This window comes from Rhopilema esculentum, chromosome 9, assembly GCF_057945365.1.
Source record: "Rhopilema esculentum isolate cy_ngs chromosome 9, ASM5794536v1, whole genome shotgun sequence".
Taxonomy (NCBI): Eukaryota; Metazoa; Cnidaria; class Scyphozoa; order Rhizostomeae; family Rhizostomatidae; genus Rhopilema; species Rhopilema esculentum.
The window spans coordinates 6,250,780-6,270,494 of NC_142823.1; the positions used below are offsets into that span (position 1 = coordinate 6,250,780).

Genomic DNA, 19,715 nt, shown 5'->3' on the forward strand with positions numbered 1-19,715 from the left:
GATGTAAGACCAAAGCAGAAGCTTACGTCGATCGTCAATGCTAACAAGACAAGGGCTTGCAAGCTGGTACCAAAATGTCTAGACAAGGAAATTTGTGTACAGTTGCACAATCTTTTCACTTTGCAAGAGCATGAAAAGCAGACTCGAAACAACAATTGTAACAAGACTATGGCTTGCAAGCTGGTACGAAAATGTCTAGACAAGGAAATTTGTGTACAGTTGCACAATCTTTTCACTTTGCAAGAGCATGAAAAGCAGACTCGAAACAACAATTGTAACAAGACTATGGCTTGCAAGCTGGTACGAAAATTTCTAGACAAGGAAATTTGTGTACAGTTGCACAATCTTTTCACTTTGCAAGAGCATGAAAAGCAGACTCGAAACAACAATTGTAACAAGACTATGGCTTGCAAGCTGGTACGAAAATGTCTAGACAAGGAAATTTGTGTACAGTTGCACAATCTTTTCACTTTGCAAGAGCATGAAAAGCAGACTCGAAACAACAATTGTAACAAGACTATGGCTTGCAAGCTGGTACGAAAATGTCTAGACAAGGAAATTTGTGTACAGTTGCACAATCTTTTCACTTTGCAAGAGCATGAAAAGCAGACTCGAAACAACAATTGTAACAAGACTATGGCTTGCAAGCTGGTACGAAAATGTCTAGACAAGGAAATTTGTGTACAGTTGCACAATCTTTTCACTTTGCAAGAGCTTGAAAAGCAGACTCGAAACAACAATTGTAACAAGACTATGGCTTGCAAGCTGGTACGAAAATGTCTAGACAAGGAAATTTGTGTACAGTTGCACAATCTTTTCACTTTGCAAGAGCATGAAAAGCAGACTCGAAACAACAATTGTAACAAGACTATGGCTTGCAAGCTGGTACGAAAATGTCTAGACAAGGAAATTTGTGTACAGTTGCACAATCTTTTCACTTTGCAAGAGCATGAAAAGCAGACTCGAAACAACAATTGTAACAAGACTATGGCTTGCAAGCTGGTACGAAAATGTCTAGACAAGGAAATTTGTGTACAGTTGCACAATCTTTTCACTTTGCAAGAGCATCATGAAAAGCAGACTCGAAACAACAATTGTAACAAGACTATGGCTTGCAAGCTGGTACGAAAATGTCTAGACAAGGAAATTTGTGTACAGTTGCACAATCTTTTCACTTTGCAAGAGCATGAAAAGCAGACTCGAAACAACAATTGTAACAAGACTATGGCTTGCAAGCTGGTACGGAAATGTCTAGACAAGGAAATTTGTGTACAGTTGCACAATCTTTTCACTTTGCAAGAGCATGAAAAGCAGACTCGAAACAACAATTGTAACAAGACTATGGCTTGCAAGCTGGTACGAAAATGTCTAGACAAGGAAATTTGTGTACAGTTGCACAATCTTTTCACTTTGCAAGAGCATGAAAAGCAGACTCGAAACAACAATTGTAACAAGACTATGGCTTGCAAGCTGGTACGAAAATGTCTAGACAAGGAAATTTGTGTACAGTTGCACAATCTTTTCACTTTGCAAGAGCATGAAAAGCAGACTCGAAACAACAATTGTAACAAGACTATGGCTTGCAAGCTGGTACGAAAATTTCTAGACAAGGAAATTTGTGTACAGTTGCACAATCTTTTCACTTTGCAAGAGCATGAAAAGCAGACTCGAAACAACAATTGTAACAAGACTATGGCTTGCAAGCTGGTACGAAAATGTCTAGACAAGGAAATTTGTGTACAGTTGCACAATCTTTTCACTTTGCAAGAGCATGAAAAGCAGACTCGAAACAACAATTGTAACAAGACTATGGCTTGCAAGCTGGTACGAAAATGTCTAGACAAGGAAATTTGTGTACAGTTGCACAATCTTTTCACTTTGCAAGAGCATGAAAAGCAGACTCGAAACAACAATTGTAACAAGACTATGGCTTGCAAGCTGGTACGAAAATGTCTAGACAAGGAAATTTGTGTACAGTTGCACAATCTTTTCACTTTGCAAGAGCATGAAAAGCAGACTCGAAACAACAATTGTAACAAGACTATGGCTTGCAAGCTGGTACGAAAATGTCTAGACAAGGAAATTTGTGTACAGTTGCACAATCTTTTCACTTTGCAAGAGCATGAAAAGCAGACTCGAAACAACAATTGTAACAAGACTATGGCTTGCAAGCTGGTACGAAAATGTCTAGACAAGGAAATTTGTGTACAGTTGCACAATCTTTTCACTTTGCAAGAGCATGAAAAGCAGACTCGAAACAACAATTGTAACAAGACTATGGCTTGCAAGCTGGTACGAAAATGTCTAGACAAGGAAATTTGTGTACAGTTGCACAATCTTTTCACTTTGCAAGAGCATGAAAAGCAGACTCGAAACAACAATTGTAACAAGACTATGGCTTGCAAGCTGGTACGAAAATGTCTAGACAAGGAAATTTGTGTACAGTTGCACAATCTTTTCACTTTGCAAGAGCATGAAAAGCAGACTCGAAACAACAATTGTAACAAGACTATGGCTTGCAAGCTGGTACGAAAATGTCTAGACAAGGAAATTTGTGTACAGTTGCACAATCTTTTCACTTTGCAAGAGCATGAAAAGCAGACTCGAAACAACAATTGTAACAAGACTATGGCTTGCAAGCTGGTACGAAAATGTCTAGACAAGGAAATTTGTGTACAGTTGCACAATCTTTTCACTTTGCAAGAGCATGAAAAGCAGACTCGAAACAACAATTGTAACAAGACTATGGCTTGCAAGCTGGTACGAAAATGTCTAGACAAGGAAATTTGTGTACAGTTGCACAATCTTTTCACTTTGCAAGAGCATCATGAAAAGCAGACTCGAAACAACAATTGTAACAAGACTATGGCTTGCAAGCTGGTACGAAAATGTCTAGACAAGGAAATTTGTGTACAGTTGCACAATCTTTTCACTTTGCAAGAGCATGAAAAGCAGACTCGAAACAACAATTGTAACAAGACTATGGCTTGCAAGCTGGTACAAAAATGTCTAGACAAGGAAATTTGTGTACAGTTGCACAATCTTTTCACTTTGCAAGAGCATGAAAAGCAGACTCGAAACAACAATTGTAACAAGACTATGGCTTGCAAGCTGGTACGAAAATGTCTAGACAAGGAAATTTGTGTACAGTTGCACAATCTTTTCACTTTGCAAGAGCATGAAAAGCAGACTCGAAACAACAATTGTAACAAGACTATGGCTTGCAAGCTGGTACGAAAATGTCTAGACAAGGAAATTTGTGTACAGTTGCACAATCTTTTCACTTTGCAAGAGCATCATGAAAAGCAGACTCGAAACAACAATTGTAACAAGACTATGGCTTGCAAGCTGGTACGAAAATGTCTAGACAAGGAAATTTGTGTACAGTTGCACAATCTTTTCACTTTGCAAGAGCATGAAAAGCAGACTCGAAACAACAATTGTAACAAGACTATGGCTTGCAAGCTGGTACGAAAATGTCTAGACAAGGAAATTTGTGTACAGTTGCACAATCTTTTCACTTTGCAAGAGCATAAAAAGCAGACTCGAAACAACAATTGTAACAAGACTATGGCTTGCAAGCTGGTACGAAAATGTCTAGACAAGGAAATTTGTGTACAGTTGCACAATCTTTTCACTTTGCAAGAGCATGAAAAGCAGACTCGAAACAACAATTGTAACAAGACTATGGCTTGCAAGCTGGTACGAAAATGTCTAGACAAGGAAATTTGTGTACAGTTGCACAATCTTTTCACTTTGCAAGAGCATGAAAAGCAGACTCGAAACAACAATTGTAACAAGACTATGGCTTGCAAGCTGGTACGAAAATGTCTAGACAAGGAAATTTGTGTACAGTTGCACAATCTTTTCACTTTGCAAGAGCATGAAAAGCAGACTCGAAACAACAATTGTAACAAGACTATGGCTTGCAAGCTGGTACGAAAATGTCTAGACAAGGAAATTTGTGTACAGTTGCACAATCTTTTCACTTTGCAAGAGCATGAAAAGCAGACTCGAAACAACAATTGTAACAAGACTATGGCTTGCAAGCTGGTACGAAAATGTCTAGACAAGGAAATTTGTGTACAGTTGCACAATCTTTTCACTTTGCAAGAGCATGAAAAGCAGACTCGAAACAACAATTGTAACAAGACTATGGCTTGCAAGCTGGTACGAAAATGTCTAGACAAGGAAATTTGTGTACAGTTGCACAATCTTTTCACTTTGCAAGAGCATGAAAAGCAGACTCGAAACAACAATTGTAACAAGACTATGGCTTGCAAGCTGGTACGAAAATGTCTAGACAAGGAAATTTGTGTACAGTTGCACAATCTTTTCACTTTGCAAGAGCATGAAAAGCAGACTCGAAACAACAATTGTAACAAGACTATGGCTTGCAAGCTGGTACGAAAATGTCTAGACAAGGAAATTTGTGTACAGTTGCACAATCTTTTCACTTTGCAAGAGCATGAAAAGCAGACTCGAAACAACAATTGTAACAAGACTATGGCTTGCAAGCTGGTACGAAAATGTCTAGACAAGGAAATTTGTGTACAGTTGCACAATCTTTTCACTTTGCAAGAGCATGAAAAGCAGACTCGAAACAACAATTGTAACAAGACTATGGCTTGCAAGCTGGTACGAAAATGTCTAGACAAGGAAATTTGTGTACAGTTGCACAATCTTTTCACTTTGCAAGAGCATCATGAAAAGCAGACTCGAAACAACAATTGTAACAAGACTATGGCTTGCAAGCTGGTACGAAAATGTCTAGACAAGGAAATTTGTGTACAGTTGCACAATCTTTTCACTTTGCAAGAGCATGAAAAGCAGACTCGAAACAACAATTGTAACAAGACTATGGCTTGCAAGCTGGTACGAAAATGTCTAGACAAGGAAATTTGTGTACAGTTGCACAATCTTTTCACTTTGCAAGAGCATGAAAAGCAGACTCGAAACAACAATTGTAACAAGACTATGGCTTGCAAGCTGGTACGAAAATGTCTAGACAAGGAAATTTGTGTACAGTTGCACAATCTTTTCACTTTGCAAGAGCATGAAAAGCAGACTCGAAACAACAATTGTAACAAGACTATGGCTTGCAAGCTGGTACGAAAATGTCTAGACAAGGAAATTTGTGTACAGTTGCACAATCTTTTCACTTTGCAAGAGCATGAAAAGCAGACTCGAAACAACAATTGTAACAAGACTATGGCTTGCAAGCTGGTACGAAAATGTCTAGACAAGGAAATTTGTGTACAGTTGCACAATCTTTTCACTTTGCAAGAGCATCATGAAAAGCAGACTCGAAACAACAATTGTAACAAGACTATGGCTTGCAAGCTGGTACGAAAATGTCTAGACAAGGAAATTTGTGTACAGTTGCACAATCTTTTCACTTTGCAAGAGCATGAAAAGCAGACTCGAAACAACAATTGTAACAAGACTATGGCTTGCAAGCTGGTACGAAAATGTCTAGACAAGGAAATTTGTGTACAGTTGCACAATCTTTTCACTTTGCAAGAGCATCATGAAAAGCAGACTCGAAACAACAATTGTAACAAGACTATGGCTTGCAAGCTGGTACGAAAATGTCTAGACAAGGAAATTTGTGTACAGTTGCACAATCTTTTCACTTTGCAAGAGCATGAAAAGCAGACTCGAAACAACAATTGTAACAAGACTATGGCTTGCAAGCTGGTACGAAAATGTCTAGACAAGGAAATTTGTGTACAGTTGCACAATCTTTTCACTTTGCAAGAGCATGAAAAGCAGACTCGAAACAACAATTGTAACAAGACTATGGCTTGCAAGCTGGTACGAAAATGTCTAGACAAGGAAATTTGTGTACAGTTGCACAATCTTTTCACTTTGCAAGAGCATGAAAAGCAGACTCGAAACAACAATTGTAACAAGACTATGGCTTGCAAGCTGGTACGAAAATGTCTAGACAAGGAAATTTGTGTACAGTTGCACAATCTTTTCACTTTGCAAGAGCATGAAAAGCAGACTCGAAACAACAATTGTAACAAGACTATGGCTTGCAAGCTGGTACGAAAATGTCTAGACAAGGAAATTTGTGTACAGTTGCACAATCTTTTCACTTTGCAAGAGCATGAAAAGCAGACTCGAAACAACAATTGTAACAAGACTATGGCTTGCAAGCTGGTACGAAAATGTCTAGACAAGGAAATTTGTGTACAGTTGCACAATCTTTTCACTTTGCAAGAGCATGAAAAGCAGACTCGAAACAACAATTGTAACAAGACTATGGCTTGCAAGCTGGTACGAAAATGTCTAGACAAGGAAATTTGTGTACAGTTGCACAATCTTTTCACTTTGCAAGAGCATGAAAAGCAGACTCGAAACAACAATTGTAACAAGACTATGGCTTGCAAGCTGGTACGAAAATGTCTAGACAAGGAAATTTGTGTACAGTTGCACAATCTTTTCACTTTGCAAGAGCATCATGAAAAGCAGACTCGAAACAACAATTGTAACAAGACTATGGCTTGCAAGCTGGTACGAAAATGTCTAGACAAGGAAATTTGTGTACAGTTGCACAATCTTTTCACTTTGCAAGAGCATGAAAAGCAGACTCGAAACAACAATTGTAACAAGACTATGGCTTGCAAGCTGGTACAAAAATGTCTAGACAAGGAAATTTGTGTACAGTTGCACAATCTTTTCACTTTGCAAGAGCATGAAAAGCAGACTCGAAACAACAATTGTAACAAGACTATGGCTTGCAAGCTGGTACGAAAATGTCTAGACAAGGAAATTTGTGTACAGTTGCACAATCTTTTCACTTTGCAAGAGCATGAAAAGCAGACTCGAAACAAGAATTGTAACAAGACTATGGCTTGCAAGCTGGTACGAAAATGTCTAGACAAGGAAATTTGTGTACAGTTGCACAATCTTTTCACTTTGCAAGAGCATCATGAAAAGCAGACTCGAAACAACAATTGTAACAAGACTATGGCTTGCAAGCTGGTACGAAAATGTCTAGACAAGGAAATTTGTGTACAGTTGCACAATCTTTTCACTTTGCAAGAGCATGAAAAGCAGACTCGAAACAACAATTGTAACAAGACTATGGCTTGCAAGCTGGTACGAAAATGTCTAGACAAGGAAATTTGTGTACAGTTGCACAATCTTTTCACTTTGCAAGAGCATGAAAAGCAGACTCGAAACAACAATTGTAACAAGACTATGGCTTGCAAGCTGGTACGAAAATGTCTAGACAAGGAAATTTGTGTACAGTTGCACAATCTTTTCACTTTGCAAGAGCATGAAAAGCAGACTCGAAACAACAATTGTAACAAGACTATGGCTTGCAAGCTGGTACGAAAATGTCTAGACAAGGAAATTTGTGTACAGTTGCACAATCTTTTCACTTTGCAAGAGCATGAAAAGCAGACTCGAAACAACAATTGTAACAAGACTATGGCTTGCAAGCTGGTACGAAAATGTCTAGACAAGGAAATTTGTGTACAGTTGCACAATCTTTTCACTTTGCAAGAGCATGAAAAGCAGACTCGAAACAACAATTGTAACAAGACTATGGCTTGCAAGCTGGTACGAAAATGTCTAGACAAGGAAATTTGTGTACAGTTGCACAATCTTTTCACTTTGCAAGAGCATGAAAAGCAGACTCGAAACAACAATTGTAACAAGACTATGGCTTGCAAGCTGGTACGAAAATGTCTAGACAAGGAAATTTGTGTACAGTTGCACAATCTTTTCACTTTGCAAGAGCATGAAAAGCAGACTCGAAACAACAATTGTAACAAGACTATGGCTTGCAAGCTGGTACGAAAATGTCTAGACAAGGAAATTTGTGTACAGTTGCACAATCTTTTCACTTTGCAAGAGCATGAAAAGCAGACTCGAAACAACAATTGTAACAAGACTATGGCTTGCAAGCTGGTACGAAAATGTCTAGACAAGGAAATTTGTGTACAGTTGCACAATCTTTTCACTTTGCAAGAGCATCATGAAAAGCAGACTCGAAACAACAATTGTAACAAGACTATGGCTTGCAAGCTGGTACGAAAATGTCTAGACAAGGAAATTTGTGTACAGTTGCACAATCTTTTCACTTTGCAAGAGCATGAAAAGCAGACTCGAAACAACAATTGTAACAAGACTATGGCTTGCAAGCTGGTACAAAAATGTCTAGACAAGGAAATTTGTGTACAGTTGCACAATCTTTTCACTTTGCAAGAGCATGAAAAGCAGACTCGAAACAACAATTGTAACAAGACTATGGCTTGCAAGCTGGTACGAAAATGTCTAGACAAGGAAATTTGTGTACAGTTGCACAATCTTTTCACTTTGCAAGAGCATGAAAAGCAGACTCGAAACAAGAATTGTAACAAGACTATGGCTTGCAAGCTGGTACGAAAATGTCTAGACAAGGAAATTTGTGTACAGTTGCACAATCTTTTCACTTTGCAAGAGCATCATGAAAAGCAGACTCGAAACAACAATTGTAACAAGACTATGGCTTGCAAGCTGGTACAAAAATGTCTAGACAAGGAAATTTGTGTACAGTTGCACAATCTTTTCACTTTGCAAGAGCATGAAAAGCAGACTCGAAACAACAATTGTAACAAGACTATGGCTTGCAAGCTGGTACGAAAATGTCTAGACAAGGAAATTTGTGTACAGTTGCACAATCTTTTCACTTTGCAAGAGCATGAAAAGCAGACTCGAAACAACAATTGTAACAAGACTATGGCTTGCAAGCTGGTACGAAAATGTCTAGACAAGGAAATTTGTGTACAGTTGCACAATCTTTTCACTTTGCAAGAGCATGAAAAGCAGACTCGAAACAACAATTGTAACAAGACTATGGCTTGCAAGCTGGTACGAAAATGTCTAGACAAGGAAATTTGTGTACAGTTGCACAATCTTTTCACTTTGCAAGAGCATGAAAAGCAGACTCGAAACAACAATTGTAACAAGACTATGGCTTGCAAGCTGGTACGAAAATGTCTAGACAAGGAAATTTGTGTACAGTTGCACAATCTTTTCACTTTGCAAGAGCATGAAAAGCAGACTCGAAACAACAATTGTAACAAGACTATGGCTTGCAAGCTGGTACGAAAATGTCTAGACAAGGAAATTTGTGTACAGTTGCACAATCTTTTCACTTTGCAAGAGCATGAAAAGCAGACTCGAAACAACAATTGTAACAAGACTATGGCTTGCAAGCTGGTACGAAAATGTCTAGACAAGGAAATTTGTGTACAGTTGCACAATCTTTTCACTTTGCAAGAGCATGAAAAGCAGACTCGAAACAACAATTACACATTAAAACTACCAAGGATCAAAACTGATTTCGCATGAAAATCGTTTATGTTTATGGGTGCGAAGGTGTACAATGATCTACCGCTGGAACTTCGTAAGATGGAGAACAATAAGGAATTTGAGAAACTACTTAAGGAACATTTTCGATGACATTTATCTTAATCTTTTACCTGAAACTTTGAATGTAATTAGGTAGACCTTTTCTTTTTATATCTGTATTCTTACTTTTATTGGATTCATTTTTAACTGTAAATATTTAGGGAAATAGCATTAAGGCATAAGACACAGGACACACATTAATAACAGCATTTTTAACTCATTGAAGTGTATATCCTGTATAAATATTATTATTATAACAATAGAGTACTGGAGTGTGACGTCATCAAAAATCTATTTTTAGAATTTCTTAAATTTGGCCACATAATCTGAAAGAACGGCATAAAATACCTCTCAATATGCAAAGTTAGTTAGATATCTTCCAAATTGGCCAATGAAAGATTTCAAGTTTGCTAGCGAGTTACTGCTATTCTGGCCTGGTACATATAATTAGAACCAGGACCAAATTATAGAGGTTTGATGGGGCAAGAGCCTGTGCTCAAGCGGCCATATCTCAGCCAATTCATAATGCCTTCAACTGATTTTGCATATTTAGAGGTATTTCATGATGCTCTTTCAGGTTCTTGGATCAAAATTCAGAAATCCTAAAAATATATCTTTATGACGTCATCACTTCGGTACTCTGTGATCGAGTTGGGAGTTGTTGCCATTAAAAATGTGTAGGTTTTTATATTTTCTGCAGACAAGAATGATAAAGGCCGCGAATGTTTTAGCCAGTGCAAAAACTGAAGAAACCTTGTCTAGATGGACGGTTATTAGCATATTCTGCCTATAGATGGTAACCACTAATTATTTCTAACCAAAGATTTGATTAGTTGGGGTTATGAAAAATAATTTGAAAATAGAGCTACTAGATATTCTAACAGGATATCTCATATGATTCGGTATAATCCATGTATTGTTTACTGTTGTAAACTTCCATGATTTCAGGATTTCACGATAAAGAGGGCAAGAATTGAATTTTGACGATATTTTACCAACACAACAAAACAACTTCTTATATATAATACTTAGAGAATACGGTTAAACTTCGACTTTCCTAAACTATAACTCTCTCATCTCCTCATAAAACCTCCATGACGAGTACGATGCTCGCTGTGTTAAGATGTTTACTCACAAATCTAATTTAAGCAATGGGAAAATTTCGGCGCACGGGGGTACGCTTTACAATTCTAACATTTACAGTACAAAAAGGGCCCTTTCATCCATTCAAAAGGATTGCGTTTCTACAAACCCAAAAGAGTTTTTGAAGCAAATTAACCTGTCGGTCTCAGAAACTTTTTCAATTGACTCTCATTCTTCGAAAGAGACGCACAATTTCCAAAAAGGGGCGCCAAAGTTGCTTCAACTTGTCGAGGGAGGGGCAACTGCCCCTAGTTGCCTCCCCTTAAAACCGCCACTGAGACTGTATCTGATCTTGAACATGCTTTTATTTATGAGAGTAGGAAATCAGGTATCTGTAGGAATTGAAATGTGATTTTGCAGAAATATAATTTGTGTTGTGTTGATGAGGGGATGGTTCTGTTCCCAAAAACTTACTCTAGAGACAAATTTAATAAACAGCTCATATTTGGAAAAATGGGAAAACGAAAAAAATGGTTGATTTTCTAACCACAATTGTTATCAAAAACACAAAATACAAACGGGTTTGGTTTGAATAAAAATTTCAGTATTTTGCTGTTCCTTTCTGAAAGGAGCGAGAAACTTCAAACTGTTGGGTCTTTCATCTCAATAAAACTTGCCTTCTCATCTTTCAGATTTTTCACCTTTACACGGTTGTCATTCTCTTCAAATTGGTCAGCAAGTGTTTCCAATGTTTCCTTATTGGCTGTCTCAGGCAGCTTCATCATCAAAATCGCACAAATGACAGCTGAACCGCCCATGATGGAAAATGGTAGTGCCACGTGGAAGATGATGAGCCATTTCGCCACCCAAGGTGCTAGCGAAGAACCAATGCGGGCAGAGATTTGCAAGTAGCCCATGCCTGCACCCCTGTCAAAGAATTCATACATTAAAGTTACCGAAACGCATATGACACCGGGCTTTACAGTCCAGGAGAAAAAGAGAGAGAGAGACTTGATCCAAGTCCAGGTCGAAAAAAAATCACTAAGCAATTGTAAATTTTAAAGGCCTTCGCTATTTCGCTACTAGCAATTCATGGTAGTTTCTCAAACATTTTTGCTGAATTTAAGTCATGCACGGCGCTTACCGCGATTAATCTTTTTCTGAATCTTACCTTACGACAGTCGGGTAGATTTCTGTCGACCATGTGTAGAGGGAATCAAACGAAAGCGTAATGCAAAACTTTCCAAGCACTCCAAAGAAAACTCGAAGACCAACAAGTTCTGGATGAAAAAAGTTATATCAATGTAAAAATCAATCGTATCAGAATATTTTTGTTTTGTATGAAAATGATTCATTTCCCAGTAAGAGGTGTTGAACTGAACAAATAGGTAACGTTTTCAAATTGTCGAAGTTTGAATAACATTTTCCGATGAGCAACATCGGAAGTTAATATAGAAACTGATGAATAAGCAATGCTGAATGGTACGATGTTCAATTTAAGAGACTGGGGAGCCAAACCTAAACCATGCATTTTTCATTCAGATTCAGAATCATTCAAGTTTAGGCCATGGAAGATTGAGCAATAAAATCACACCTCAACATAAATAAAACTTCTTTAGAGATAATGAGAACACTGGTACAATATTTACGTAACCAAGAATTTTACGCAACTTTCAGACGTTGTAGAGACGATGTCAAGTCTACCTTTAGACCATTTCATGACACTTAAACAAATACTTCATAACATTGAATATTTGCAAAGTAGAACCTTAACAAAACAAATAAGAATATAGAAAAAGTGCTTTCACATTTAGAATTAATGTAATGAGTTTCTTTCAAATTGGTAATGTAATGATTCAAATAACTTTCTCTGGTTTTTTTTATCCTAACATTGTACTTGGAATTCTACTCTTGCATTTTATATATTTATACAGGCAAACTAAGATACCTAGTGTGAAAATGTCTGCAGCTTGAAGATCTTTGCGAGAAACTTACTCGATGGTTTCCCCCCTGTTTTTGAAGGAATCAAGGAGACAACGATGCAGGATATCCCGGCAATAAACATCGGAATAACCACTGTCTTCTTTCTTCCAATTCTGCAAGATAAGGTACGTTCACGTTTAGTGAGTTACTCAGGGATCATCGTTAGATCCACTGTTGTTTATATTTAAAAAAATTATTGGATTGACTTAATGAGGTCACAGTCACACTTCTTATTTCTGTAGTGATGGATACTGATGAAATAGAACTTTCCACTTTCAATTCCAGGTTTCAATCCCCCCCCTAAACAAGTCATACAACGAAGTAACTCACTTGTTGCAAAGGTAAATTGCGAGAATAACAGCCGGTATGTCGAATAAACTGGTAAGGATGTAGTCCCTGTGCGTGTTACCGCTTAAGTCACCAGCGCCGAATGAAACTCCATAGAACACCAAGCCGCTCACAACCCTAAAAAAAGCAGTAAACCATACGTAGTTATGATCTGTAGCTTTAACTGGAGAGGTGATATAGTTAAAACGCTTGTCATTCTTGTGTGTAGAAGCTTGTGGGTTTGTCTCCTGTCAACGCAGCAAATGTGTACTCGTCGGGGCAACACTGGTGTTGCTAAAGGGACTCTCCTCTCTTACATACACCTTATATACGGTGAATAACAATTGGCAGAATAGACCATAATCCTAAATTCATTTTTTGCTTTATAAAAAACGAACGTTTTATCAAGGAACCTGGATTAATGACAGTGACAAAAGCGAAATTAAGCCAAATGACTGAGTTTTCGAGAATATTTGTCCTTAAAAAGGTTGGCAGAAGGTGTTGTTTACCATGTGAGGCCCAAGATGTACTACAGTTGTTGTATGCCACATAATTAACAAATAAATACTGATGTTTTGAGAACTATTACAAAATAAAATATCTTTCAGGCTGTGGATATTAATTCAAGAGATTGATTGCATAGGTAAGAGGTGCTTCAAGGGGTGCATTCTCCAGCGAACTGGTAGCATCAATTTTCAAAAATTTGCCTCTCATTCAGCGGCATCATGGAAATAATAACATCCTGTGCTTCTTCCGATGTACCTCTCTAAAGCTTTGCAAGGTCTGCTTTTTACATACGACACAGTCAGGTTGATAAGAAATAAGGTGAATTCATATGTTTTTTGATCAGGTGTATTAGTGGCCCTTGAAAATGACCTTACTTTTGTAAAAATCGGTCCCTAAGCCTAATAAAACTTTTTAAACATGATGAGGTAATTTTATACAAATAATTTATTTTTGAAAGTCATAAATACACAATCAAATGTCGTGCCCATTTTCGCCCCCAAAATCATCTTTTTACGAAGATTCTATGCAGTAATGTAAATTCCTTAAAGTAAACACGGATTCTAAGTCGATTGCCAATAAAAACGTTATCTTCAGCAGAAGCAAATGTTTGAATAGGTATGGTTGAAGTCATCTGTATTGATAGTGATCACACTTAAATGATCACACTGTAATGATAGTGATCACTCATAAAGAAATATTTAGTGTACTCCTACCAATACCCTGGGTGCCGGAGACACAAGATTTCGAGGTCGTAAACAGAAAGCTAACCGGGGAAGCGGAGGAGCTTTTGTCCACAAGCGGGCCGTCCCTAGCTTTTATCTGTAAGGGGGATGTACCCCACTCTATCTTGTACATTAAAAAAACAGTATTTACTCACCATGCAAATCCTTGGATCAAGCTTCTTACTGCAATTTTTGCCGGCTTGAATAAATGAAGGTAATGTTTTATTCCGGCGGAACAGTTCTCTTTATTCGTCTTTAGTTTGATATCTGGTAGCTCCTTTCCATTACACTTAGCGATCTTTCGAAAGATTGCAAGAGCCTCGTCAGTTCTCCCATTCACATGAAGCCATCTAGCTGATTCGGGAATGACCCTTGCAAGAAATTAAGGATATTCTATGAGTATTAACAGTCTGATAGTCTATGCGTTAATAACTGAGGGAGAAATTTATGAGTCAATAAGAGTTTTTCAAGAAACCTTCAGAAACCATCTTTCCACGAATTTCCCTTCTTTTCTGAAGCCAGTTTCTTGATATAGAGTTCAAAAGATGTTATTTAAAATTGGCAGAGTTTCTCGATGAACTAGCCTGGGAATGGCTGTATGTGCTACTCCAAGAGACCCTGCTTTCAAGGTCTATTATTGTTTTTGTCCCATAGATGATAAGAGTGCAACCTGCTTGGCTTGTCAAAATTAAGGTGAGAAGAATTTCATTATCTTACTTTTCTTACAGAGGATCATGGGAGTCTTTGAGGTCTGAGAAAATCTTAGCACAACTATACCCGGGGACCCCCTGCCCCCTGTAATAGGACTGGACACTAGTTTACATTACTCTATGATAATTTATGTTGCTTGTGTTTAGTATGTATTGTTGTAATTATGTAATGATCAGGAGTCAGTTTCGAGCCTCAACACGAGTCGCTCGCTTTTGTCTTCACTCTCAATTCGTTGACTACTCGAAGTGACAAGGGTTTTATAGAAAGTCTAACCCTTGTTACACCCCGTCTTGGTAGGAAAATTAGAGGATTTAGTTTCAAAATGTCATGGTCTGAAACATCGGCAATATTTGAAGTTGAAGAGAATATCTATAAAGACATTAATATTCCTTTTCTTTATGTTATATTTGACTCTTGTTGTCCTCTTTCTCTAATCTTAGTACTAAACTAATTTGTATTTTACATTTTGCCCGGTCTTCTTTCAATTTTAATAGATATCAGCTGTGTACACCCAAACATCAAAATGAAACCCCGATAAAAAAGAATCGGTTGAAACTTCAAACATCAAACTTAAAACACAAGCTGAAGTTGAGAATGCACGTGCTCTCCTTACTTTAGGAATCATTTGCTGCAAATATTCACTAACAGCTGCTTATAATATTGCGATGCGCTAAAAACTCAATTAAGCCCCAAAAGCAAAAAATCCAATAAAGGGTAAAATTATTTGCTTAATGGTTTTCTAATCCACTCTACCTGAAAGTTTCATTGATTAAACTTACAAGAAAAACAGCAAAACGAAGAAGTATGGAGCTGTGATGACTATCATCAGTGTTTTCCACGTCTGAACGAAGATGGCTATAACACCAAGGAACACAACGCTTACTGCATATATTAGCCAAAGTGTAATACCAGCAAATGGACGCCATTTCGGGCCTACAAATTCTGAAATTAGAACGAATGACTGTATACCAGATCCAGGTGTGAAAAACCCAACCACTGCGCGAGTAAGAATGTAGAACCAAAGATTTGGAGAGAACGAACTGATGAACCCAGACAAAAGGACAAAAATTGTCGATGGCAGCATTATGATTCTTCTACCGTACCTAAAAAAAGATCGAAGTTTTCATCCAAATGTTCATCATTGATAGCGATATTAAGAAAGGCTAGGGCGGTGTGGGAAAACTCAGAATACAACAATCGGACTGGCTAGCTGATCCTTCTTTTGAGGGCATTCTTTAGAGAGTAATTACGCTAACTTGCTACTTCCAGAGGATCTCCTTCTCTTGAAAAAGGTGCGGCGCGGCAAGTCAACCTCTGGCAGGAAGAAATGAAAACAAGATTACAGATGTAATTGTTCGCAAGTTTCATCCTAAATTATAAAAACCTCTATCTAATTATAAAGAAAGAAGATGCTAATATCAGAATTAAGTAACTAAACAATGAAAACCTATGTCGAAATTTTAAGGAAAGGCTCAACTTTTGCTTTTTGCTCATTGACGTTCCAGCTAAACGCAACAACTGGGCACTACGCCTACCAAACATCTTATTCTGGGGGTGTTAAAAAAGGAACAATAACTTGCGAGCCTTCACGATTTAGAAACTATATTCATGTTTTAAATTTTCTGAAAGAAGCAATTGTTTCACATCATCTTAATTTTCTGCACTTATCAAGTGTGTGGCTGTTCCAAACATCTATCATAAAACTGCCGATCTTTCTACACATTTTATTACGATCAATGGAATCTATTGTGGACCAAAATTATCAGATCCATTGTGGACCAAAATGATTAATTATTTTCAATTTCTTACCTATCTGACGCCCAACCAAGAATGACTGCTCCAAACGCCCAGCTGATAAAAACTGAAGATGTGGCCAAGTAACTGTACATCTCAGTGTCACAGTACAGATCGAACTAAAATTAAATTTCATTTTAAATTCACAGTTTTTAACCCCGTTTGTAAGTGCCAGAATTTTGGGTAAAAACTACATTACTCTATGATAATTTATGTTGGTTGTGTATAGTATGTATTGTTGTAATTATTTTATGATCATTTGTCAGTTTCGAGTCTCATCACGAGTTGCACGCTATCGTCATCGCTTCTTACCATATACGACTACTCGTAGAGTTATAGGACACAATATATCCTATAACAGAGCAGGGGGGCTGGGGCTGGGGGGGGGGGCTGGGGGGCTGGGGGGGGCTGGGGGGGCTGGGGGGCTGGGGGCATTAGCTCCCCCACTTTTTTCGAAAAATGCAAATTATTATCAAGTGAACCACCAGTAAGGCCTCTTTTTTTTCGGTTTCATTTAGCCCACGCACGTTTTTTGGACCCCCCACTTTTCTCAACGCTCCGCGGTGCCTGAACTAAACAGGTTCCGTAAATAATTCTGGTTTTATGGAGACTATAATTAACCATTATTTCTCGCTTATGAAGAGCATTTCATTGCACAGTAAAATTCTAAAATTCTATTGTAATGAAAGCCCTCAACCGTTTTGTCTGCTTACACACCTTTGTTTTTCTTTAGAAGTACATACCGCAAGGCAAGATCTTGATTGAACCACAGAATGGAAATGATTGAACCATTTAATATCGATTCTAAGACTGAGCACAGCCAAATGTTGGAGTGAAAGCCTTGTAAAATTCGCATAAAAGGCAGGGCCTCCGACATAACTAAAAGGCTTTATCGTAATATCTTTAGTTTGCTCTTGCCCCCTCCACCTTAATTTGAAGTTTGCAGGCCACAACCTTTGATCAAAAGATGTTAACATTACTTTTTGAACCAGTGAAACTGTTCACTCGCATAAACTGTTACACAATATATTACTTTGTCAGTGCAGTGTTATTGACTTTGATGGATATCAAATCAAGAATTTGGACATCAACTCTTTTTCACCAACACAAGAAATGGGAGCATGATATTATTCTGTTCTACATTTGGAACAACTAACACAGTTGCTCTGAATTAAGGGTAAGCTAGAGTGGACTGGTTAAGATTTACCTGTGTGACTATTGAGTATTCTTTTTGCTTGGTGAATTCCCATTCTGACCTTGGCATATTGCATCGGTGTTGGTAGAATTTGCTATAAGAATCAAACGTTCCATTAAGACGGCAAACTGTACTATTTGAAACGCATGTCCATGGAGGACTGTCTTGCGCAAAGTACGGGACGAGTATCAGCATCGACCTTGGAATTACCATAACACAAAATGCAACTTCGAGAAGAATCTGAAACTTTCCAAATTCCCCGATGTATGGCAGAATCTCATCTATGCCCAACGGTTGTGTAGGAGTATCGAGCGGTGTTGCCGCCATTTTGTTCCGATTACTGGTGTTAGCGATAACCCACCACAACGCGACAAGAGAGTTACTGTTTTCTTAATTAATCCTGTTTTTGGAAAAAAAAACCGTACAACCATCTATGCGTACAACATTGACCTTTCGAAACCTTTACCACGTCCGGATATTGTTTGCTCACACAAGAGAGACAAAAAAGGAAATTTCTCAAGAGAGACTGATAGCAAAGTTCAATTGTTTGGCATAGTCTGCAAAAAAGCACCCCTGTGTAATACAGATCGCAGGGTCTTGGATTGAGTCTCTGCAACAACCGAGGAGAGTGGCCAGCTCACTGCATTTCTAGGCAACGGAATCACAAGTTTAAGTCACATCGGGCTACAAAGACAACAATCCTTATCTTCTCTAATTAGATCAACAAAGTAAATTCCATCCTAATTGCCCTTATCGTAAAAACTCTATTAAGCCCCCCTCTCTTTTAAGCCCCATTTCTATTAATCGCTCCCTTAAAAAGCAAAAATTGGAAAAAGGTCCCCGTCTCTATTAACCTCCTTTTAAGCCCCTTCTTAGGGCCCTGATGTCAAACAAAGAAAACATATGCAGTGAGTAAGTCTCGATAAGATTGTATGCATTAATTACGGCCCATGCAAATATTTATTTGTGCGCCTTAGAAGTCCGTCGAAATTTGTTGAAGACAAGGACATTATAATTGATTGATTTTAAGAAACTTTCGAAGCTGCTAGCAAAGTTTTTTTAAATATTTGTATAACATTTTCATAACAAAAACTGCATAAGGGCTTTTTCACAGAATTTTTCATATTGAATTATTCATAAGCCCCCTGTCTAAAAAGCCTCTTCTAATTCAAGCCCCCCTCTAGGATGGAAAAATAAATAAGTCCCTGGGGGCTTAATAGAGCTTTTACGGTATTTACCTTTTCTTATTATACAAATTAAGTTTCTAAATTGAAAATTTCTTTGCAAAATAGGAAGCACTCATGTAAAATGGATGTTTAAAACCGAAAGAGAAATGCCCCAGACTGAAACTTCAAATAATGATGGTTTCTTGAATGAGCCGCTATACTTTACTTTCCATTTTCAGCTTCTGACATTCCAAGGCTAAACTATGATCTAAACAGCAAAACGATGGTTCTACGCGAACTCTAATACTAACAATCCAATTAAGTACAGTAGAAACCCGCATAAAAAAACCTAGGTTTTTTTCTGGCAACCTGAATTGGTTCTTAATTAACAGGCTGCTATTCTAAATTCCAATCTAAAAGGTCCTTAACAACGTTCTTATATACGTACAGGCCTTGCACACATTAACAATATTTTCCACCGCAGGAATTCTATGGACAAACTTAAACCAGTGCTAAGCCACTTTCACATTCCATTATGGAGCCGAGACTCAAAATCAAAATCAAAATCAAAACACACCATTTGTTAATTGCGTGTGGTAAAACTATGGATTTGTTTACCTGGCAATGTTTGGCTAATCAAACACATTAACCGTCATATGTAGCTTTTTGTTGTTGGCCCCATTCTGCAACTGTCTATTTTCTTCACAATTAATCTAACGATTATATTCTCAATTTTGTAAGGCGAGGAAGCTCTCCGTGTAAGAACCGAGTAGCCAAAATTAATAAACAATATACAAAAGTTTCAAACTAAGT

General features: G+C 37.8%; 1 protein-coding gene across 1 annotated transcript; it reads right to left on the reverse strand.

Annotated features, from left to right (window-relative positions):
- Positions 1 to 10,387: 10,387 nt before the first annotated feature.
- Positions 10,388 to 18,208, reverse strand: LOC148959569 (solute carrier family 22 member 15-like). The gene is made up of 8 exons (XM_089110036.1): positions 17,749 to 18,208; positions 16,557 to 16,660; positions 15,527 to 15,850; positions 14,192 to 14,407; positions 12,811 to 12,945; positions 12,493 to 12,593; positions 11,669 to 11,777; positions 10,388 to 11,424 (listed from the first exon to the last, which is right to left on the reverse strand). The coding sequence occupies exons 1-8, from the start codon at positions 18,061 to 18,063 to the stop codon at positions 11,139 to 11,141; spliced, it is 1,590 nt and encodes a 529-aa protein (XP_088966162.1). The 5' UTR covers positions 18,064 to 18,208; the 3' UTR covers positions 10,388 to 11,138.
- Between the last annotated feature and the right edge of the window lie 1,507 nt (positions 18,209 to 19,715).

Coding starts and splice junctions, on each gene's coding strand:
- LOC148959569 (XM_089110036.1), bottom strand. CDS start 18,063: ATGGCGGCAACACCGCTCGATACTCCTACACAACCGTTGGGCATAGAT. Junction 15,851..16,556: donor CTTGGTTGGGCGTCAGATAG/GTAAGAAATTGA, acceptor ATCTTTTTTTAG/GTACGGTAGAAGAATCATAA. Junction 12,594..12,810: donor GCAATTTACCTTTGCAACAA/GTGAGTTACTTC, acceptor CTTATCTTGCAG/AATTGGAAGAAAGAAGACAG.